The sequence below is a fragment of the Poecilia reticulata genome, chromosome 4 (genome assembly GCF_904066995.2).
Source record: "Poecilia reticulata chromosome 4, P_reticulata-male-v2, whole genome shotgun sequence".
Lineage (NCBI taxonomy): Eukaryota > Metazoa > Chordata > Actinopteri > Cyprinodontiformes > Poeciliidae > Poecilia > Poecilia reticulata.
In genome coordinates this window covers 28352738-28377231 of record NC_088833.1, presented here as the reverse complement: position 1 = coordinate 28377231, position 24494 = coordinate 28352738, and the positions used below count along the sequence as shown (strand labels likewise).

At 38.4% G+C, this 24494-nt stretch overlaps 1 protein-coding gene across 1 annotated transcript; it reads left to right on the top strand.

Moving 5' to 3' along the window:
• Nucleotides 1–1307: 1307 nt before the first annotated feature.
• On the top strand, nucleotides 1308–23755 carry slco2a1 (solute carrier organic anion transporter family, member 2A1). The gene is made up of 14 exons (XM_008407694.3): nucleotides 1308–1855; nucleotides 11399–11536; nucleotides 12043–12205; nucleotides 12671–12883; nucleotides 13987–14085; nucleotides 14197–14336; nucleotides 15281–15353; nucleotides 15446–15610; nucleotides 16402–16603; nucleotides 18606–18753; nucleotides 21771–21934; nucleotides 22105–22169; nucleotides 23052–23172; nucleotides 23262–23755. Exons 1-14 carry the CDS (start codon nucleotides 1793–1795, stop codon nucleotides 23374–23376), a joined length of 1869 nt encoding a protein of 622 aa, XP_008405916.2. The 5' UTR covers nucleotides 1308–1792; the 3' UTR covers nucleotides 23377–23755.
• Nucleotides 23756–24494: the final 739 nt, after the last annotated feature.

Sequence of the window (24494 nt, the reverse complement as noted above, 5' to 3'; positions counted from 1 at the left end):
ATTAAGAGCTTTCCAGCTAATCTGACACTTCAGAAGCAAGGGCGTAGATCCCATCTCATTATTGGGGGGGGGCATAAACGGAAATTTTTTAAGAGCTATTTTGGGGGGGGTCAGCAAAATTACAGTAAAATGTGGTTTACATTTTTTTTGTTCAAGCTGCACCATTAAAAAGGACTAGTAAGTCCTGTAAACAACCTATTGAGACCCGTAGAAGTCAAACTAAGATTCAAATGTTGCTTAGATATGAGTTTGGTTCAGAGTCACAGATTTAATCTCTGCTACACCTTTACAAAAACTTAATGCTCTGACAAAAACAAGTTTTAATAAGTAACTGCACTTAATAAAATTCCTCATAAATATTGATTTATTGCAGTGGTTCTCAATACAAGTCATGTGTTATTTAAATTATAACTTAAGTTGCTTTAAACTTTTTTGGGGGGTAGAGGGGTTCATGTTAAAACCTATAAATATGTAGGAATTGAATATTTGGGAAGTATCATAACTTAAACTTAAAGGTTAGCGCCAGAGTTTTCTAGAAAAATATTCAGATTTTACTTTGTGGTTTTAAAGGCTCTAAGTTGAAGATGGTATGAAATAATGGCACACTTTATTTCTTTTTTAACCGTCAGCTGCTGTAGCTCCTTTGCTCTCGGCTCCCATATGAGCTGTCAGCTAATGCTCAACCACTCCCTCCAGTTTCAAACTCTTCTTATTAAAGTAAGAGTTAGAGAGCTAAATATAATTGAAATATTGGCTACCTTCGACAGAAAAAGGAGCTAAGTCTATGAAAGCAATGTAGCAGTTTAGCTAGCTTTGATTTCCAAGGTGGCCGTTTATCATGATTCAGCCAAAGTAATGAAATAATGAACTGTTTATTAACAATGTGTTTCTTCCTATTGAGCAATGAAAGTAAATAAAATGTGTAACATGTCTTTTGCTTTAAGTATTTACTTACTGGAGGGTTTTTTGTTAGCACTGCAGAGCAACAGCTAACTCCTCACTTCAGCGGCTCTAACGGAGCCGGTGCCGTTCAACAGCGCTGCTGTTGCTCCGCCTACACTTTGGACTGAACCATTGTTCTAACAATAGTGGGGGCGGGGGACCTAAAAATTAATTCTTAGTTTTTTCTTAGATGAATGGCAGATTTACTTCGTTCTTTGTTTCTATTGCTTTTTTATATTGATATTGTTCAAATACAAGGGTTTCTTTCATGATTTCTTTGGGGCAGGGACAATTCTAGACTTTTCCAAAATTGGGGGGTCCTGACCCCCCTCCGACCCCCCCGGGATTTACGCCTATGTTCATAAGTGTTTATGAGCTTCTCTGAATTGTTTGTTCTCATTAGCTCCAGACCGAAACAGCCAAGGGAGCCGCATACCGCAATTAATGAAGCATTAAGCTCATTTTAGCTGCCTAGGAGAGGGGGACCAAAGCAGGGTTCACTCAGAGGACTGAACCTTGCTTTAAATTAAAAAGCGCTCGTGGTTTTCTCTGTTTTCGTTCAAATAACAACCGTTATTCACCCAGTGAATAACGGTGATAGTTTGATAAAAACACCTTCGGGCACCTCAAGTTTACCCAGGTGACTAAGCTAAGGGAGACGGTCTGTTCCCTGATCATCACTTTGTTGTGGGTGAGGGGGGAATAAAAAATTGGTGTGGAGCTTCGGCGTGAGTCCAGTTACATCACCAGCAGCCTTTAAAAAGCCTCCCAGCTCACCGGTGGAGGTAGAAGTCAGCCAGCAGCGAGGGACACGCATCTCTGCTTCCTACTCTGACGGCGCGGGGACACAATGGAGATAAATTACCCCACAAACACCAGAAAACCCAACAGGACGTCATGGTGCAGTATAAAGGTAAGAGTCGATGCTGCCGTTAAAAAGTCGTGTTTTAACCCGCCTCACTCTCACGCTCGTTGTTTATATAATTGTTGAACATTTTTATTTCGTTTGAGAATTGCACAACTCAACAGAGTCAAAGTCTAACTAGGCATGTCGGCTCACATTTCCCTTCATAAACCTTCTTGGACCGACCTGAGCGTCTCTCTGACACTTGGTAACAAGTGCAATGTTGTGTTATTTCTTCTACAATGATCTGATAGAAAGTTATTGAAATCCAGTTTATCTTGTGAAATTTTCTGTCATAAAGACCTGGGTTTAAAATAAATGTTACTTTAAAAAAAAAACTACATTTACTCCATTGGGATAAAAATAAATAAATAACAATGAGCGAGCTAAATCATAATTCTAACCTTCTTATTAGAACTTGCATTGGCCATAATTCTGACTTCCTTATCTCGAAAATATGACGATGTTATCTCATATTTATGATATATTATCTTAGTAAATTACATTTGTGCTCAAAGTAATTAGGGTCCAGTATCTTGAAACAGATTAATATTTCTACCCCGATGGCCTGGCAACCACCTCGCCCAGTGACCTGTAAAAGTAAAGGTAAAAAGATAAAGGTAATTTTATTTATATAGCACATTTTCAGCAACAAGGAAATACCAAATGCTTTACAAAAATTAAAAGGAAATACAAACAAAAAAACAAACCCAAGGGAAGAGCAAAAGATGAAAAAGCTAATAATGTTGATCCAAGGTAAATAAACTAGATACTCCTATTCAGGGTTGGTAAATAAGTATAAGTAAGTATCCTCTGGTCTAATTCCTTTTCTGGTTTGGAAGAATAGGAGTCTAAAAAGTAGTTGGTAAGGTGGTTTTAATGGATTCCAAGTTCTAATCCTTCTTCTCGGTTGCTAAATAAGTATTAGTAAGTATCCTCTTGACTTCCGGGATGCTAGATAAGTATAAGTAATCTCTGGACTTTCTAAGTGTGCTCTAAATTTACTCCACAGTTTCTAAGTAATAATAAAAACTAAATGTTCCTGTTCTGGAAGAATTTTTCTGGATTCTAAGTTTGTTCTAATTCTTTTTCTGGGTTGCAATAATAGGAGTCTCTCTGCATCTAAATTGTGAGTAGTCTACAATTTCTAAAAAAAATAAGCTAAAGAGTGACTATTAATAAACTAGAGTCTCTGGACTCCAAGTTTGTTCTAATTCCTTTTCTGGGTTAAAAGTGAGTACTCCACAGTTTCTAACAAAATAACATAAAAAAGAGGAAAGGACTCATTAGGGCAAATGGCAACGTTCAGACAAAACAAAGACATGAATGAAGGCGGTGACATCACAGGGCCATGAAACCACGTTGCTCAGCCTCCCGGCAGAAGTCCGATAAGATGTTGTTATCAAGGCATGGCCTTGGGAGTGCTCAGCTCCACGGCTGCATGGATAACAGGAGGGTGTGAGGTGGGAAGGAGCGTTATGTGTACATATCTTCAAGGAGATTGGAAATATGCAGCCCTTTCTAGGCAACACGGGGAAAACCAATTCAGATACAGAATGTCTTAGGTCGGGTAGATTGTAAATTTCAATCTCCCCTAAAGTCTCTCCGATACATCTGTTCTCTATTATCCAAATTTGTTTAGTTGTTCCACTGAACCGAAACTAGCAACTTCTCCAAGACTGATTCCATCCCGCTAGTGAGTTTTTGAGTCCTCAGCTGAGCTGCGAGTCTCAGCAAGACTCGCATCCAACTTGCGTCTCTGTCCACACCAACAGTGTGAGTGTTCACTAGTCCAGGAATCCACAAGCGCCAAACAGCAGAAATCCTGTTATGAATAAATCCAGGGTGAATCCTGCCGGGTGTGTCCCCGCAGGACAAGAGGGCTCTCCTGTGCCCGGTCTTCTCATCGAGAAAATTTTATCAATTGCATTGAGAGATCGGTTGACCAGATCCATTGTTCAAGCAATAGCAGTGCAGAATTTGATATGTGAGGTTCATTGTGTGAAAAAACTGGTTTCAAAAACAGTTTATTGGAGAGTGGGGAACATAAAAACAAGTGCTGTAAATGATTGGCTGCTTAAGTAAACGTATCTTTAAAAGAAAGTCAAAACCAGAAATATGAAATATAATGGAAAACTACCATCCCAGTGGAACAAAAAATACAGCCAATGATCAGCTCCAGGTTGAAGGGGTGTACTGATACGATACCAATATCCAATCTTTGAGTAATCCCCGATGTCAATATTGACCTGATATATCAGCACAAATCACATGTACTTTCATGACTTTTTTTGAAGAGTGGAATGTTAGAAAAGGCTTGATCATGTAATATGACAACAGCGATAATCGACATGAGAACAACTCACCGTTTACCAGGCTGACTAAATACTAACTCTTAGATGCAGGCCGATATAATCTGATAATTCTTTTTTGGTTGATATTGCACCAATATCTAATATCAATATTGGATCGACACAGGCTGATCAAGAAACCTCCATAATTACTTGCGAACCAATTTTATGACACCAATGTGAAGGCACATCACTGGCAACATGTTCTTGTGATATCCTAGTGGTGACGACAAGCACATGAGGAAGTTAAAATCAGAACAACTTTTTTTGTTGATGGAGAAATCCAAAACAGTTCTTCTTAGCTCAAGGGTCAATGTGAAGCATGATACTTGGGGGGGGGGACTATCATGCACATTCTCCATGAATGTGGAGATGTTTACTTATGCTAGTTATCGCACATCAGAATGACTGTATCAAAATGCTTGAAAACATCATGTTGCTGTCTGTCAAACAGGAAATTCCCTTATATGGGTGTTTCAACAAGACCACGTCCTGAAGCTCAACAGTTAGTGAGCAGGTTCTTCTTTCCAGACCAAAAAAAAGCCCAAAGTCACTGAAGAATTTGTGATCTTGATAATTGTGGATACAGCTCATAATTATGATTTTTATATCTAGTAATTATGAGTCGTGGTTGTAAAAAAAGAAAAAAAAAAAAAAAGAGGTTCCATTAAATTGCATAAATATGAGACAAGATTTTTCTTTATGTCCGTCAAAGTGGCAGAAATGGGCCTCCATAAGATCCGGCTATACATAACCAGGAGAAGTAGATTTTGTGTCCGTAGAATTTCAGTCATCTTCTAATGGCTTTAACTAAAGGGAAGTGTTGACAGCTTTGTCTTATCTCCTTCCAATAAGAACTGAATCTCCCCAGTCAAGACAAAGATGTTTCTGTGTTCAACAGGGGCATCTGCGTCCATTTTTGGGGAACTTTGTACGCCTCCGTTTGTATTATTACAGTCTTTGAGAACTAACCGGAGGGAGAAATGTATCTACATCCACTACGTGCCAAAAGGAGATTAACCATAACCCTTTTTTTTTTGAGTAATTGTATTGCATCAATGGATGACAAACTCTGCGTTCCAGGACTCTGGGTAATTAGGCAAAAGTTTGTTTTACACTTGTTACTTTCAAAGCATGATAAAGAAGTGACTCGTCTCTGAGCAACACCTTTGACTTGGGGCTTTTTCAGACAGTAGAAACGCTTCTATCGCCAAAAGAAGAAGAGACCATTTAAAACTGAAGTCTGACTACACCTGACGGTTTTTTATGTTTGGTTATCCCTCCTGCCATATCAGGTTCTGTGCTCGAAGGAACCTTCTGTTGAAGCAGTGATGTATACACGTGGGTGGATGGGAAGTCGGTGAAACGGCGAAGGTCAGCATAGGGTCATGATCTTGTCAGTCGTGTTGGGTGTTCCTCATGAACCTTTGCTTTTATGTAGTCGGCATGAATCCCCTTCCAAGCCCCTTCCAAGGTATATTTAGATAATGGGAGTAGTTCAAAACAAAACAGCTGGCGATTTGTCAATCTGCTCTCATTTAAGTGATGAGATGGCATAAGCCGCGTGAAAGACAAACTCCTACTGCAGAAAACAAGACGTTGGTAGTTTTCCCCCGCTTGAATGCAAATACTATACAACTGGACAGCAAAGGTGACACAAACTAATCATATCCATTCATCTTTCTCTTGGCGCATGTTCAAGCAGAACTGTAAAAGCCTTTACTTTCTATTTGCTCAGGTTCAGGAGAGGACCTGGTTTGTTTATGTACTCTTCTCTGCTTTGAGCTATTTGTGCTGGCTACATCTTGTCTGCACTCAAGTCGGAGCCTTTAACCCCTGAAGCTGGAGGCTATTCTTTAAAAATTTCCATCTGGACAACTCCTCTCCTGCACTTGAGCAATATATGCCATCTTGTAAGCCTTCTTACTTGTGTTTTTTTTTTTTTTTTTCCCCTTCTGGCAAACTCGACATCCAAGAGGAAAATTCAGTCAGATGTGATGCAATTGTTCTGAAGCGTAGAAACTTTTGCGTTCATGTAAATCATAGCATTATTGATGACCTCATCTGCACATATCTCACACTTGGCAACCTGTAAAAAGTATTTCCAAAGAAATCAATTCACTTGTGTAAATGTAAATAAAAGCAGAACGCAGTGGTTCATTGTATGAACTGTTAGCACCATGGAAATGCAGCAGTTTAACCGAGACGTTTTGTGTTGATGTTCCGCTCAACTTCAATGTCTTGTTTAGATTTTGTCAAACTGCAAGTACAGGCTTCAGTCTATTTCCACAGCTCATGTAGAAGAATCTGATGGCAGGAAAACCAAACACAAATCTTTAATGGAAAAGTGACGAGAAATTGAAAGAACGGCGTTAGAAGTCCTGTTGGTAGTACACAGCAAACCTGAAGGGACTGTGCTCGCATGATATCAGAATTGAATTTTTGCACAATTTATTTGCAAAACACCAATTGATGTTTTCTGGCCAATCTCCGATCTTTAAAAAGTCTGACCTGCTGATTCTAATTTTGGTCGATGTTGATCTTTTTTTGTCTGAGAAGTCGACAAATGTACCAACAAAGTTGGTAACAGTGGGGTGACCGTTGTTAACTGCACATATGTGGAAGTGAGAACAAAAATAATAAAATACCTTCAGGCCTTTGTAGAGGTATCTACGGTCAGTGAGTAAAGTCAGCTTCACATATATCCATTGACCGATTGACAATCTCTCAAAATTAAGAAAATCAAAGACGATAAATTAGTTCCGGGGCAGCAGATTTACTGGTGCTCCCCTACAAAACACTATGCATTGGGAGAATTTAAAGCCCTTTGCTGTGAAACATGGTGGTGGAGGTATCATGCCTCGGACTGGTTTTCTTCAGAGTTACAACAAACCTGACTGAGCTTGAGTTAATTATCAAAGAAGGGTTAAATCTTTCAGTCTCTACATGTTTATTGGAAGCTGTGGTGAAAGCAGATTCCACAAAGTATCCACTCATAGTGGTGAATTCAAATTAAGACTCATTGTTCAGATTTTAATGTATAAAAATAAAAAACAAAGATATTGTAAAACCCCAATAAAATGGGTTAAAATCATAGGACACGACTTGACAATGTGAAAATGACTAACATGGCTTCAAACAAAATGTCCAAGACTAAATAAGCAGACAATTCAACACTTGATGAAATTTTCTGAGATTCTGAAGAAACACTTTTCTTAAAACATGTAGAAGACGCAGAAGTACAGCAGAATTTTCAAATTTTCAGGAACATGCTTTAGGATGAGTTACGGTGAAGGACACCACACGGGTTTGCAAGTGTATCATTTGGGTTGCTTTCTTATCGGCTCAGTCAGACACAGTGTGGTGATATGAGGGCTGACGTAGTTGAATCAAAGACACCAGTTCCCACTTCAATGTGCCATCAGATGAAATCTCAAAAGAGATTTCTTCAAAAGACATTTTTTAAAATCTCTTTTGAGATTTCATCTGTCTCAAATTTTGTGATGATTATCGCTGACTCAACATGTTACATTCCCCAGTTTAAAACGGGAGCTTCCGATACGAAGCCAAGCTATGTTGCTAGCTTAGCTTGTAACTGTTACCTTTGAATCTGAGACACCCCTGCTTTGTTGTGTTCAGGAGGCCTTTGTGCGGCCAACCCGTTTGCTCACAATAGAAGGGAGGCAATCCTTACCTCACATGCTGCTTTGTCTTTGTTGCAGTTTTTAAAGAAGTAGCTCAGGGTTTTTGTTACGAGGGAAAAAAAAGAAAACAACAATAAATATAAATCTGTGACATCAGCTCGCTCTCTTAAATCAAAGTGATAGAAAACGTTTTGTGAACTTCCTGCGATTCTTCCCTTCTCAGCAGGTTGAAGTCAAGGACAATGTCATCCTGACAGTGAGTTCAAAAAGGACAAGTGTGGACAAAATGCATTGAGTATGCTGCATTTATACAAGTACATCTCAACAAATATGAACATTAGTAAAAAGTTCAGTTATTTCTGTTCTTCAGTTTTAAACGAAAGGTTCAGTTGGGCTGAAATGATTTATCACCATTAATCGATTATTGAAATAATTGTCAATTGTTAACTGGAGTAGCTGAACTGAAAAAAAATAATTTAGTGAAAAAAAATTGGTTAAGCCAAAACTCTACAAAAAATAGATACATTTTGTAATTAAGATTAAACTATCATCGTCTGTAAATATGTTTTAACCAAACTCCTCGGGTGGTAGAGTTTTAGCTCCACCCAGTTCAGATTTACTGTGATGCTGTTGCTCTTCCAGGTAATAAAATATTTATTTTCTTATTTATGAAAGGAATTGAATTATTTATTTGCACATTTTTATATGTTGCTAATATCATATCCAAAAGGCTTGAGCAGTTTTTAAAAAAATTCACCAAATCTGGCATTTTTGTATTTGATTAATCAATTACTAAAATAATAGTGAATTGTCGCAGCCCTATTAAAAGATTAATCACACACAGAATGAATAAGACAATTTCTAGAATTTATTTCTGCTGGATTTGATGACAACATGTTAGAACAATAAATGGTACAGAAATGTTTCCACTGGGTACTTGGTCAAGGCTGCTTTTGGGTGAAAAACTGCATCAACCCATAATCATCACAGACAACAAACACTTCAGATATGTAGTGTTTGTTCATATCTGAACAATTTTCTATTCCAAAAAATTACTGTTTTTTCAGTAATTTTTTGGATTAAATTACTGAAAAAACAAACCTTTGATGATAATATTCGTAATTTACTGAGATGTATTCTGGTTTTCTTCTTTGTATCCTCCCTGTAGGGATCACATCCAGCGCCAGTCTGTGTGTGTGTTCCAAATTATGTGAAAAGCTGATCATTTGCTCTGTTCCATTTGCTTTGCTCTGTTGCTTAACTTGTTGCTTTACGTTTTTTCATCAGGAAGTGTAAATAATATCTCATATCAATCTAACATTATGACATTAAGGATAATAACCTTTTTGTTTATTTTATTATACACTAGGTAATTTCTCAATGGCAAAAGAGATGTTTTCATGGAATATGTGTAAAACTGAGACAGCAAAGACTAAAGTGTGTTTGAGGTTGGATTTAGACTTTTTGTCATGATCTCAAACTCGAACAAAAGACATTCTTTGCCTCAATCAGCAACTACGTCCTGTTGAAACGCTCAGACCAGCGAAGGCCGCTTGATAGGAAACGAGGATGAAATATTAGCAACACTGTACAAGCATGTATTGTGCGTGCTCACAAACCAGAAAGACGAGTTTTAATGGGGGAATTAACTGTTCTGAAGGAGCTGTGTAGTTTATTGTCCCCTTGTCCACCTGGCAGTTTGCTAAACAAAGATGAAATCTGAGATTTATCCCTGTTTTCATTGCAAACTCTCCTCTAAATCTCCTCGCGTATCTTGAGCGTCACTGGGACGTTCATGCGGAGGTTCTGTGAAGCCCTCAGAGCAGACCGTGGTTCCTTTTCCAAATCCCTGGGAGTCCAACCAGCGGGCGACTGGGATCCTTACACAACTCTCGGTGTGAAGAGAGAAGTGCAAGAGACAAGTCATGTAAACAAACGGAGACATGGACTATGTAGAGTAACGAAAACCTAAAGGTTTGGCAGACATCGGGTCCAAAACGTCGCCCATTATTGCTCCGTAAGAGGTGTGCGGTTTAGATGTTTTGGAAAACATTATTCTTTATTTTTTTGGCCCCGCTCCTCAACTATTGTTTTTGCCAGGCTTTTTTACAAATTCATCTGCTGAAATGAGAGAGGGTAGCTGACTAAATGAACCCCAGATCCCCACAGCAGGACTACCTGTTGGGCTAAGAGTTACATAAATGGATGTCAGCCTTGAGCTGACTCTAGCCCAAATAAGACTCTCCTGACTTAGCTTTAATAAAAACTGTGGGATTAACAGAAAAAGTAAAAAACAAAATCTACAACAAACTCTAGACATCACTGTTAATAAAGTATCGCTGATTAAAATCTACATTTGGCAAGCTAGTACAGAAATCTGCAGGCTAGCTATACTAGATAGCTTTACTATCTTTGCAGCAAATATAAGCTTAGTTTAAATGTTTTATTGTACAAAAAGCGGGCTGCACAGTGGCACAGTTGGTAGCAAGCACTGTTGCCTTGCAGCAAGAAGGTTCTGGGTTCAATTCCCGGCCCGGGGTCTTTCTGCATGGAGCTCCCTGTGCATGGTGGGTTATCTCCAGGTACTGCGGCTTCCTCCCACAGTTCAAAAACATGACTCAGGTTTATTGGTTTCTCTAAATTCTCCCTAGGTGTGAGTGTGTATGCATGGTTGTTTGTCCTGTCTGTTTCTGTGTTGCCCTGTGGCAGACTGGCAACCAATCCAGGCTGACCCCGCCTCTCGAATGTTAGCTGGAGATAGACACCAGCAACCCTCCCAACCCCACTAGGGACAAGGGTGTATAGAAAATGGATGGACTGTGCAAAAAGCAGAACAACAAAACTGTGAAATATTTAATGCAATAAGCTTCAAAGAACCACTGCATATTTTTTGTGGGTAGGCTATATATATTTTTGCTTTAGGTCAACACTTGGAAAAAAACATAATAGCTAGCTAACCAGTAGTATGCTGTAACTGGTGTGGGGCAGAGATTGTAGCATGTTCAGGGTTGTTTTTAGGTTTTTAATCCTTGCATTTTAAAAATTATGATAATTTGTTACTGGAAACTGGCTGCCTACCAATAACAATATAAGCTGTAGGTCAATATTTTTCCAGGGGGAGAGTTTATCAAAAACATTCTTCTTTTTAGATGAAACAATATGTCATTCCATCCTGCAACAAGGATGGGTCACTGCTGGGAGAAATTGTAAATGTTGATGTGAAAGGAAAATCAAACATGATTTGAGGAGCAAAGTCCTTAGGGAACATTGGACCAGGAATGACATCCGCACCTATATTTACCTACATCAGCAAAAACACTTCATAGAAACCATGAACGGAGGCAAGCTGATTATTTGAGCCTCCTTTGAAGCAGCAGAACCTCAACACTTTGTAGTCACTGAACTTCTGTATGCACTAAGCTATTTTTGATGCTCCATGTTCCAGAGAGACAGAGGTCTTCTCTTCTTCCCTCTCTGACTATGACAGCATTACTATTTTTTTTATCCACAATATAGAAACTCTAGCAACATCCTGTCTGTCTGTCTTTCTGTCCTAGCTGTTCGTCCTGTGCCACGGCTTCCTGCAGCTCTCACAGCTGCTCTACAGCGCCTACTTCAGGAGCACCATCTCCACTATTGAGAGGCGCTACGGCCTCAGCAGCTTCTCCTCTGGAACCATTTCCTCTCTCCACGAGGTAGGAGCCAAAAGCAACATCTCCTCATGAGCTGTAGGACTGAGACAGTGTGATCATTCAGGGATACTGACGACAAAAGAGGAACTGAGGTGCAAGCAAGCAACACAAAGTCACATTCCCTGACATTTCAGGTGGCGATATTGTACTTGAGAGACGCACATGTCAGGAGTAATGAGAGAGTCTGCATGTTCTCCCTACGAATCCCTCAAATATGCTTTTAATTTGTCTTCGATAAATGACCTGCGGTCAGGAGTTACAAACCATGTTGACGTTATCTGAGTGTTTGCTTACAGCCTTTTGTTATGAAACCAGACCAAACAAGGCCGGAACATTCCATCTCAGTTCACGCTTTGGTTACGCAAAGCCACCTTAATAATGTTTTTGTTGCGATAATGGATCAAATGATTATGTGTACTTGAAGAGAGACTTCATTCATCACGTCTGCATTTTCTGTCTTGTGTGGGTTGTAGATCTGACTGATTTGCTTCTCTGGTTGTGCTTCAAAGGTCAGCAACTCCATCCTGATTGTGTTTGTGAGCTACTTCGGCAGCCGGGTTCACCGTCCTCGCGTCATTGGCGTCGGCGGACTGCTGATGGCCGTCAGCACCATGATCCTCACCTTACCTCACTTTCTGTCGCAGCCCTACACACACGACTCGGGTTTGCAGAGTAAGAACCAGCTGCACGCGTAAACAAACACAAAGCCTCATGATGTCTGTCGGTGCCGACTTTGTCCAGACCAGGGAGCTCGCAAGTGTACAAACATGTCAAAGCAACTTTGGGTTTGCCTACAACACCAACAGCTTTTTAAGTGGACTCGCCAAGAGTCTACAAGGTTCACTCACCCTCTTCAGTTGAACTTTAACATGAACTGAAGGAACATTCATAATCTCTATGCTAAAAGCTACGAAGATTAGAGTTACCTTCAGGATATTTCATTAGCAGTAACAGAAGCCTCCTTCTGATTTTTCATTTTACCTCATACTAATTATGTTGGATTCAGCAGAGGGCCAGAGAGGCTTCAGGAAATTAAAAATGTGCAGTTTCCTGTCATCAAACATCACTTTGTATTTTTATTTTCTTTACATCTTTCTTCCGATGTTTGACTATGTGTGTCTGCCTACTGCAATTCAGAGTTCCACGACCTGTGCAACACTCACAACACCACCACCAGCCCAGAGACATGTGGTAGTGAAGAAACCAGGCGCCTGGCTGACACCACCCTGCTGTGGATACTTATGGCCATCGCTCAGCTGCTGTTTGGCATGGGCTCTGTGCCCATCCAGCCCTTCGGCATTTCCTACATTGACGATTTTGCAGGAAGTAAAAACTCCCCTCTCTACATAGGTGAATAACCTGCAGTTCAGAGATACAGGAGAAAATGGAGATGAGTTCAAGGGTCATGTTGTTGATACAGCACTCTGTAAAAGTATTCTCCTTGAACTTCCTCCTATTTTCTGATGTTACAACCACAAGCCAACACTTGCTAGTGCATAATTGTGAAGTGGAAGAAAACTGATGTCATTTATTCTTAAAAATGACAAGCTAAATAATTTGAGTTAATAATATATGTAACCATGTTTCTCTGCATTAACAGCTGCAAGTCTTGTCAGGGTATGTCTTTACTAGCTTTGCACATCTAGAGACTGAAACAGTTCTTCACTTTTTCATTCAAAGGTCTAAACTTTAACTGCATCATTCTAACACTCTATGCTTTGATTTAGATAATGTCATTCTAGCTTTGGCTGTATTTTCAGTGTTCTTGTTCTTGTCTCTTTTGGTAATATTTTATCAATTTAGTATTGGGCATTTATCGCATTAACATTTACTGTGACAAATTTCCAACCATGATCAATTTCATTTGTCATTGTCATAATAAATTCCTGTTAGTGGCATTTAACCCCCCACCCCCAAACTGACAGTATTGTTGAGACCAATAGTTTTACTACTTTTCTCCACTATTTGTTCAATGAAACCATCAACAGATATCAACAAATTTGAAAATATGATTAAATGCGGTTACAATCTGCAGTTAGATTAAATAAATCGCACGTCTTTATGTGACAGGTGTCCTTTAAAGAAGGAATGTTTTTCAAGAGCAGTATTTGTGTTTGTGGGACTATATAATTGCTGACACACAGTTGCAGCCATACGGGTTCTATAAAAAAGAAGTAATAAACTGTTTGTATCGTCACCTTTATTGTTATCAGTTAATTTTTAAGTCGATATTGCCCACACTAATATCCATTCAACAGACTGAAGACATTAAATTTTGAAAACCATATAAAAATTTACCTTCTACTTCTCAATAATTCACTGCTTTATTTTTTCCACATATTTTCCTTACTACGCCCTGTAGAGGAAATGTTTTTTCTTTAATCCGTTTTGTTGCATGAAAGTCTTTCCTGTGAGGAATGAATTTTCTCTGACCTCTGCCCCCTCGTTCACAGCCATCCTGTTTGCTGTGTCTGTGTTTGGACCTTCCTTCGGCTACCTGCTGGGCTCAGTGATGCTTCAGTTCTATGTGGACGTGAACAGAAGTGGCTCCGGTAACGATAAAGTCTTAAACACATCCTACGGTTCATGTGATTCATCCTGGGTGTTCATCAAGGCTTCGTTGCATTTCGTGGCGACTCATCGGTCGGTTCTGTTTGTTTCAGGTGTAGTTACGGGGTTGAGCCCCGTCGACCCCGGCTGGGTGGGGGCTTGGTGGATGGGTCTGCTTATCATCGGCGGCTTCCTGACCCTCTCCTCCATTCCTTACTTTTTCTTCCCCAGTAAAATGAGCTCTGAAGTAAACGTAAGTGTGACTATGACAAGACAGGTTGTGCATACAGTTCTACTGTGATGGATATAGATTTGGTCAAAAGTTTACAAGCATCTTTCTGTTAAAAATGAAAGGATATAAGTGATGATTTTACAGTTTGTAGCTGTGGAAATCCCTCCTACAATCCCTCCCTCCTGGGGTTCCCCCGGAGGAGCTGGAAGAAGTGGCTGGGGAGAGGGAAGTCTGGGCTTCCCTTCTGAAGCTGCTGCCCTTGCGATCCGGCCCCGGATAAGCGGCAGAAAATGGATGGATGGATGGATAGCTGTGGAAAAAAGATTTTTTAGAAAATTGTCAGTTCTTTTGTGTTCTCTTACTGACCTCTGCTGGACGTATGTTGACATTACAAGTTGATTATTCGTTTATTATTGAACATAATAAACGAAGAAAATCTGACATACACAGAAAAATACATACCTACGAGGAAAAATTATGTGTTGGTTCTCTATTCTACTGAAAGGTCATGAGCCATTTTCACTTTACTACATTTTGCCACACATTTTTATCGACAAAAGATTTTTTTTTATATATCTTTTGACCCAATTATGTTCCAATGGCCTTCTTTAAGAGACGCACAGCATCAGTGATCCTCCACTATACTGATGAGTGGGTATGAAGTGCTCCATAGTTCTTTCTTCATCAAAGCCATCTAGAGTGCTTGTTACTGGCCAAAATTAAAGTTAAAATTTCCTAAACTTATTGAGGAAAGCATAAGTCAATTTTGGGGCTGGAGATCCTGTCCCGTAGCTGTTGTCAGCATACTGCAAGACAATATCTCCAAACAAAGCAGCTTTTTAACGTTTTCTGATGTTTTAGACGGGATCATCTGAAGCACCTACTGATTAGAACGTGGTCATATAATCATAACCTTTCCTTGGGAAAGGAAAGCCGACATAACCTCTATGTTTGCTCTTTTGTAGATGTCGGAGACTGAGACTAACTCAGACGATAACTTACGGGAGAAGGACAGGTCTTTGCTTGAGTTCCTTAAATGTGAGCACATCATTAACCAGATATTAGACACATATCCTGACTGTCCACGCTGCATTTTACTAATCAGTGTTCCTGTATTTGTTCCTGGCCAGTGTTTCCTAGAATGTTCTTCCACCTGATGTCAAATCCTCTCTTCCTCTTGCTGGTCCTGGCCCAGTGCTGCTTTTCCTCAGTGATAGCAGGCCTAGCTAGCTTCCTTAGCAAGTTCCTGGAGAGACAATATGGGGCTCCAGTTGCCTATAGCGCTATGCTAGTAGGTAAGTATGGCAGGAATTTATAGTTTCAGTCAGAATTGTACATTGATGTGTAAGAATGTTGTTAAAGTGGAACTAATGTCCCTGTGAAAGCATAACTCAGCCCCTGATAATATTTAGCCAAGAGACACTGAGGGGCGTGGCCTAATGTGGAAAAGAGAGGCGGGGTTGTGATCAGGACTGTTGCTGGCTTAGCGACTTTGTTGCTTTATTTGGTGACTTTTCAGACCTGCTAGGAACTTTTTTCAAAACGGCAACTAGTGATAATTGTAGCAACTTTTTCTGTGTTATTGGAGAATCTTAGTGAGGTATATAGTTTTATACCTGAACGGGGGTGTATTGTAGATATCAACCAAGCCATGCCGTTGTAACCAATAGGAAAATTAAAGTGAAGGAGGGCAGCATTAAGGCTGTTTTAAGACAAATGTTGGAGAATTAAACAAGTTTGCATTAAAGTGCCACCATTTGCACTAAAACATGAAGACAACAAAAGCCCATTTTATACAGTTTATCTAGTTATTCTTTAATTTGGAGGTTTTAATTATTTATGTGTATCATTTGAGATATTTTTTTCCCTCTCCAAACATACTGTCATGGCCAGATAGCTCAATGAAAATGTTAATTTTGAAGCAGATATGACTTTCTTGCCCTGTCAATTCTACCAAAAAGAGTGGTGAAATATCCAGAAAATGTCCAGAGGCTGAGATTCAAGTAAATAGCAAATCAAAAGTTCTAAAATGAATTTATTTCAAGGCTGTGCCATGTGTAAAAACCCAGTGGTTTGTGTTTCCCAGGGTCTTTAAATCTACCAGCTGCAGCGGTGGGGATGCTGATCGGTGGCTTCATCATGAAGAGGATAGGACTCACCGCCAAGAACATTCCTCGTTTCTCAGTCGTCATGCTGACCATCTCCACCCTCTTCTGCATCCCTCTCTTCTTCATGGGCTGCAACACTCATAAAATCTCTGGGGTCAATTACCCAGTTGAACCGCATGGGTGAGTGCATAATGTCCCGGCGGTACATGAGAGCTGCTTTACTCTGTTGCCAGTACAGTTAACACTTGAAACATTTAGGAAACTTTGTTTCACAAAAAGTCAGAGAATGTCTACGATAAATGTTATGAGCTCAGACAATTCTTTGATTTTAAAATATTTTAAAATATCCTCCAACAAGGGATATAAAGCTGAAACAGGAAAAATCTAACATCCCAGTTTTTTTTTTGTTACAAGTTTTTTTACAATTTCATGTAGGTTTTTCTTGATTTCTTAGCTCTTTTGTTTATATTAGGGTTTTAGGGTTTGTGTAGATCTAAGACAGTGGTTCTTAACCTTTTTTGAGGTACCGAACCCACCAGTTTCATATGTGCATTCACCGAACTCTTCTGTAGTGATAAATAAAATATGATTTTTTTCCCTCCAAATTCAAGACATAGGATTGACCCAACTAGAGTCTAGTTGGGTATAATTACATTACTAAATCAGAGTTGGGTCACCAACTAGACTCTAGTCTAGTTCTTCAAAATATAGTCAGTGTTTTCAGCAAAGCTGAGCTAACTGTCCAGGAATGACCCAAGGTATTTAAAATTTGCCACAGTTTCAACAGGTTGGCCTTCGAGAGAAACTGGAACCACTTTAAGGTCATGTTTAGATCATTTAATTAGCTCTACATTCTTAAGAGAATGTAAAATTAATAATAAATGATAAAGACTTTGTGGTACTCTGATTTAGTAATGTAATTATATTAGCTGTGTTACCACCCCACGCCACTGGAGGCGGTAGTAACACCGAAAAAATGCGACTAAGGAGCAGATCTAGAAGTACACCGAAAGCTACAGAATTTGGTAAAAATGGTGAGGTGAGCTTTGCTGAAGTAATTAAAGACACAAGTTCAAATCCATGCTGAGAGTGGAGCTCCTTCAGTCAGTGCTCCTCCGCAGCACTGATTGGTTAAGCAATGTAACGTGATCCTCTGCAGCAAGTGATGGCAAAGCGGGGCGTCATCACGACTTTACACAAGTGTGTCTTTACCTCCACTGCAGAGGCTCCGCCGAACCCCTGAGACCGACTCACCGAACCCCTGGGGTTCGATCGAACCCAGGTTAAGAACCACTGATCTAAGAGATGCAGAACATCCCTCATATGGCGTTTCTTTCAGGTTTTACAGGCTGTTTTTTTATAAATGACAGCTCATATCAGCCTGGTTTAGAGTTGAAACCAGTAGTTTACATACATTAGATAAAAGGACATAAACATGCTTTTTCCTCACTGTTTGAAGTTAAATCAGACCAAACAAGTCATGATAATCTTTGAATAATTAGAACATTTTACATTTATAATTAACATTTTTTGAGTTGTGATTCTATTAATCAATAATGTTATTAATTAATAAAATAATTTGTGTGTGCAATGATTTTTGGGTGGAGCACCTTTATGAAACAGCAGGTCATGCCCCTTGCCATGACATCATCATTTTTTCAAGAGACAGCAATCATTCTGTATGTAAACTTTTCATGTTGAAGGCATTGATAAATAAATATCTTTATTCTCTCTGTTATTATTGTGGCATTGATGGAGATGATAAATTTAGCAAATCTAAAACAGGAGAAGTTTACTCTAATTTAACTTCAAAATAAAGAATAAAATGTCTAATTTTATTTGGCATATGTAAACTTCTGGTTTCAGCAGTATATGTCGGATTCTTTTTTTTTTTTTATCTCAAAAGCACGACAAAATTTAGTAGCATATTTTACACACACTAAAAATATAGATACCGTCAATCCAATCCTGCAGGAAACAGACCAGGCTTTTAACTTGAAATGAAAATCCTACAAGAACTGGGACATAGCAGAGTTTTCTTATTTTTCAGACTTCCTTCAACTGGAAAATAAGAAATCCCACGATTTCTGTTCCCATAACACATTGTGTTGTATTTTACCAAGACTGATATCGACTTAGGTTGCTTTAATGTGCATTGGTTGAACTGTGCTGCCCCCTACAGGTCATTACCCAAGTGCTCCACCAGCTGCCTCTGTCCTGAGAGCGCCTTCTATCCTGTCTGTGACTCCAATGGGATTGAGTACATTTCTCCCTGCCATGCTGGCTGCACTAACTTAACCAGAGACCTCAACAACACCATCAGAGTCCTGGTCAGTCACCGCTCTCTCTCAGCTGCTCTTTGTGAATCTGTATACATAGAAACATGCTGGTGTTAAACACATACTCAGAAAATACCGATTTAAATTGTTGTCTCTTTTAATGGAAAAAAACAAACAAAAAAAATATTTGTTTTAAAGAAATCAGTTGTACAAACAAAAAGAGAATATGTTGATGCAGCATCATCATACAGGTTTTAGATGCTTGAATCTGCCTAAAAAATAAGAAAAGGAAAAGATGAACTGGTGGCTCTAAATTATCCAGTCTCCTTCCCCAATTCTGAACAGGAAAACAACATAGAAAATGAATTTGTGAATTAGTGAAAGGGAGGAAAAAATGTAAGTCTCTAGACTTTTTTCCCCCTCCAAAGATTTGAGTTAGTTTCAACACAAAAAACAGGATAGGGCGAAATTCAATGCATTACACTCCAATGATGTTACTTATCTCCTCCATCAAACAGAATTTTTGATGTCATGTTTTGAAAAGCTTTTGTTTTTAGATCAGGTTTTGTACCAGAGAAAAGCTTTGTGCTTGCATATTTGTAACACACGCTTATCTCTAAATCTATCCAAAGGGTCACAGATAAGCTGGCTAAATGTGGCTCATTTAGCTACATGCCGCTGAATCTAAGAATCTAAGAAAATAACGAAACACTTTGATGTAAGATCAGTTATTAATATTTTAAAAAGTTCATACAACCATTCAGCTTAGAAAAATAGAAGTACATAAGTCCAGAAACTAGGAATTTGAGGAATTCATTCTGCCTTGTTCATGGCTGCCACTCAGAGATACTTTAGCTTAGAGAGAGCCTGTAAAAACAGAATAAGTTGACACTAAAAGTTTTAGTAACATTGAACACTTTCACATTTTGTTACATTATAACTACAAACCTCAGTGTATATTATTAGGATTTTATGTGACAGTCCAACACTACGTAGTGCATAATTTTAGACTGTTTATACAGAGTTTTAAAAAAATACTACAGTCCTAAAAAGTTAATGCATTGTATTCACCCCTTCTTCAGTCAATACTTTACAGAGAAAATAACAACCTCAAGTTTTGGGGGGGGGGTTTTGAAGAAGAAAAAGTGTAGAAACAAAAAATTCTGCCTTTTTTCTTTCTTTGCAAATTAACTCAAAGTAAATTAAACTGAAGTAGGTTTGCCATACTCTTTCCAGGTTCAGATGATGGACCGCATCATGCTCTGTAGGAAGTTCAGACCTTTCCTTCCCCTGCTTTAAACTTTTAATTTTAAATTATTACTCAGATTAAATTACAGATAGATTCAGTTTACTGATTAGCTAAAGTCCATTGGTTGTATTTGATTTTATTTAGGTGTATCAGGGTACGAATGCATGCAACTCATTGACTTTTATTTAAGAAAATATAGAGAAGGTATTTTACCCTACAAGCAGGCAATATGAACTTAGATTTATCACAATATTTTGTTGTACTATTGTGATGACAATAAAGTGACGATACAAATGAATTCTTAATTTTTAGGCCGCTGTATTGATGCAACTCACAGCAATTCTAGCCCCACAAACACAAAGACTGCTCTTGAAAAATATCCCTATCTGTAATACGCTTCTTTAGGAGACCAATGGCATAAAGAAGTGCGATTTATATAATTAAAATGGCCTATTTTCAAATTTATTGATATTTATAGATGGTTTCATTGAACAAATAGTGTAGAAAACTAGTGGTTTTGACAATATGGACTGTTTCCAGGGTTTTAAGTATCTGTATCTGGAATGTATCATAACACTGATAAATCAAGATTATTATCATGATAGGAAATTTATCTTGATAAATAATAAACAATAAGATAAATGTCCACCCCTCCATATCATAGTTTTGCAGCACTTTGTCTCACGTATCCAAATCCTTCTACAATGAGTTAATGTTTGTGGATGTGACGTGACAAAATGTGGAGAATTTTAAAGGATATGAAAACTTTTGGCAGCCTCTGTATGTCAGATAAGGCTGACATTTGCTGCCATGCTGGCCTGTATCTTTCAGTTTACTGATTAGCTGAAGTCCATTGGTTGTATTTGATTTTTATTTAGGGGTATCAGGGTACAAATGTATGCAACGCATTGACTTTTATTTGTTGAGAAAATATACGTACTGAGCAGGATTACTATTGCAACAACACATTATCAGTAAAGTAAAACTAACCTGTCACACGACAGTCTAAACCCAGCTCGCGTTCCCCATTAGTGGGTGGATGGTCAGCTGCTAAGTGTCAGCTGACCACAGCTGGTTTCAGTGTTTAATTTGCGTGAACTGCTGCTGATGCCTCTTGATAGGTTTTTTTCTGCGTGTTTAATAAGACTATCATAATTCCAGCCACAGAACCTTCAGCGATACATAAAGACAATTGCAAAGTTAGCCTTCTATCAGCTGAAGAATATTTTAGGGTCAAAGGACTAATCTTCCAAAAAGATCTAGAGAAACTCATTTATGCATTTGTTTTTAGTTGGATTAATTGCTGCAACAGTGTCCTCACAGGTCTGCCTAAAGAAAATCCATCCTTTAGCTGGTGCTGATCCAGAACGCTGCTCCTGGTGTTCTGACTAAAACCAGGACGATAGAGCACATCACACCAGTTCTAAAGTCTTTACACTGGCTCCCTGCAGCTCAGAGAATAGACTTTAAAATACTGCTGTTAGTTTATAAATCACTAAATGACTTAGCTCTAAGACACAACAACAGCAGATCTTTACTGTATCAACCTTCCAGTCCTCTCAGATCTTCTGGTTCTGGTTCTGCTCTGCATCCCCAGAACCAGAACCGAACATGGAAAAGCAGCATTCAGTTTCTATGCACCACAAATCTGGAACAAACTTCCACAAAACTGTGAAACAGCTGAAACACTGAGTTTCTTTAAATCAAGGTTACAGACCCACCTATTTAAAATTGCCTTTGATTAATAATAAAATCCATTTGGACACAAAGTGTGTAGCTAATGCTAGTAACAATATTGTCACTTTCTCTTTGAATACAGGTATTTACCAACTGCAAGTGTGCATTCGAGACTGATAGCCAAGTCAAACCAGGTCATTGTCCCAATAGCTGCTCTCAATATCTCCTCCCAGTCATACTGCTCATCTCTCTAGCTTCGCTGATTGCCTGCCTCACTCACAACCCACTTTACATGATGGTGCTCAGGTAAAGAAATATGTCGATGCGGGCACATACAGAGACAGATTTGTTAGTATCTATAAGTTAAAATCTGCAGTAGCACAGATGTATTCTTGAAAGTCTATCCTTAATTTAGGCACAAATATTGGGTTAAGTGGATCACACTGACTAAAAGTCATGTTTTTTCTTCATTTCAGATGTGTTTCCTTTGACGAGAAATCATTTGCTATAGGACTTCAGTTCTTACTTATGAGAATATTAGGTAAGTTACTTTTCCTAATTACATACTAGATAGAAAGGAATATTTTTTATATTTAAAATTATCTTTAAGACATTAAATGCTGAAGCAAATCCCAGTAAGAGTCTGCTTCTAGTTAATCTTAATATCAACATAAGATCTTGTCAGTATGTAGGCTAGAGGAGGACAGATTTCTGCTGCTGAATAAATTAGGAGAATCTGATTTAAAATATCAATAACCAACTAATTAGAAAAGGTACTGCATAGAGGTAAAACCTGATATTTATACACTGAAGAAAGACATGTTTTTTCTCACTTTCTGAAGTTAAATTAGACCAAACGTTTATTGTTTTAGATTACTTCGAATTACCAGGATTATTTCTGTTTGCTAAGTGCCAGAAAACCTGGTGAGGATGTTTTCTTTTAGACTTTTATTTTGTTACTATCCTTGAACTCAAAGGCTTAAACTGCCTTTTAAAACGGTTTTATTTTGGATATAACATTTTGGGCATCAAATACAGTTTTATACTTAAATATGTTTGTTTTTTTCTTTTGCTTGTGAGGGAAAAATGTGTTTGTGTCTTTTTATTCAGTGTATGTAAATATCTGGTTTCAATACATATTTGGATAAACGTAGATATTGCACGGTTTGGGTTTCCTTCCAGTCTTTTTCAGTAAGATGTACTGTTGCTTTGTTTTTGTTTGTTTTCTTTGCACAGCTGCTCACCCAAAAACATTTAACTCCTTTCTTGATTGTCAGTGTTGGATTTTACAGCATCAGTTCTTGCAGGCTAGACCAGTTGGGTTCAGATTAAATACCAGTGCGTTAGCTGATCTTAGGCATACAGGAATACAAACCGTTTGAGTGCTGTTCTCCAAAACTCACTCTGCCTCCGTTTCTGTTAGCCTGGCTTCCGGCTCCGGCGCTCTTTGGGATGGCCATTGACATGTCTTGCATCTGGTGGAAAAACGTGTGCGGAAGGAAGTCCAGCTGCGAGTACTATGACAACACCCTCTTCAGGAGCCGGTGGGAACATTTATGACTGAAGAAATGTATGCCTGCACTTTGAACGTATTCATCGTGTTCACTAATGATCTATTACCTTACCCCTGCAGATACTTGGGTTTACAAGTGGGATATAAGATCGTAGGCATCTTCCTGCTGATCATCCTGGGTTGGAAGGTAAAACGGACCCAGGAGTACAATCTGGAGAAGAAGCCCGAAATCTGAGTGTGATCCGGCTGAGACTCGTCTCATAGCGTCGCTGTGAAGTTGGAACATTTTGAGGAAGAATGTTCCTTGGAAGGCTGCATCTATAATAAAGGATGAAATTACAATTAAAAACTGTTAAATATCTTTGAACATTACGTGTTCGTGTTAGGCTGGAATGGACTTGGGTTTCTGTTTGCATCGGCAACATACTCTATAACTAATTAACTATATAGCTTAATATTTAAGTTATTTTCTACATATTTGTCTCATACCCTGAGACATTATTAACAACACCAAGAATGGTTTCATGTATAATCATATGTAACTTTTTGATGAATTTTCAGATATTAAGCACCTACCTTTTATATTTTTAAATAAAATAAATTATGCACCTAAATCATGCTGTATACAGATCTGGTCATTGAACATGTTCTGTGTTTTACTGTTTGTCTGTTTAAAAGCTGCTTTGAGATTTTGTGAAACTATTACTCTCTTAAGATCAGCTAGCAGCATCTGTTGCTGGAACAGGGTGGCGGCTGCATCATCCTGTGAGAATGAGTTTCTTCAACAGGGAAGCTGGTCAGAGACATAAAGATAACTGTTCAAAATAACAAATATTTATCCCATGCAAATTTTATTTTCAGACATCACCTGCTTGTTTGTGTAATGTACTTTTTTTCCATCTATTTTTTTTCTTTTCTCTATATACAAAGATCAGTGAATACAACAAATAATTGTATTTTAGCCATTAATGTGACACTTCAGAACATACTGATGGAGCAAAAGTTGGATAGATTTTTTTCCATATAATGAATCAAAATCATATGTAAAAAAACTGCATTTTTATAAGGTTGCCTTTGTTTTGTATGGAAATTTATTTGATGTTGTGAATCATTAGATTAAAAAATTATACATTTGTGAGAGGGCAAATACTTTTATTATTGGAAACATCCCTGCAGGTTATGCTTTTACCAAGCAAATCAGATGAGCCAATCTTAAACAACTTAACTATTTAAGTTTAATTAGATTTAGTAGAACCCAACATTTTAACATGGGTGCAAACTTTGAGACCTCTTGAAATGTATCTTGGTGTGCCAGCAGTTATTTACTTTCCGATTCTCAAATTGGTTTCTGTT

Coding starts and splice junctions, on each gene's coding strand:
- slco2a1 (XM_008407694.3), top strand. CDS start 1,793: ATGGAGATAAATTACCCCACAAACACCAGAAAACCCAACAGGACGTCA. Junction 12,206..12,670: donor ACACGACTCGGGTTTGCAGA/GTAAGAACCAGC, acceptor ACTGCAATTCAG/AGTTCCACGACCTGTGCAAC. Junction 23,173..23,261: donor AACACCCTCTTCAGGAGCCG/GTGGGAACATTT, acceptor TTACCCCTGCAG/ATACTTGGGTTTACAAGTGG.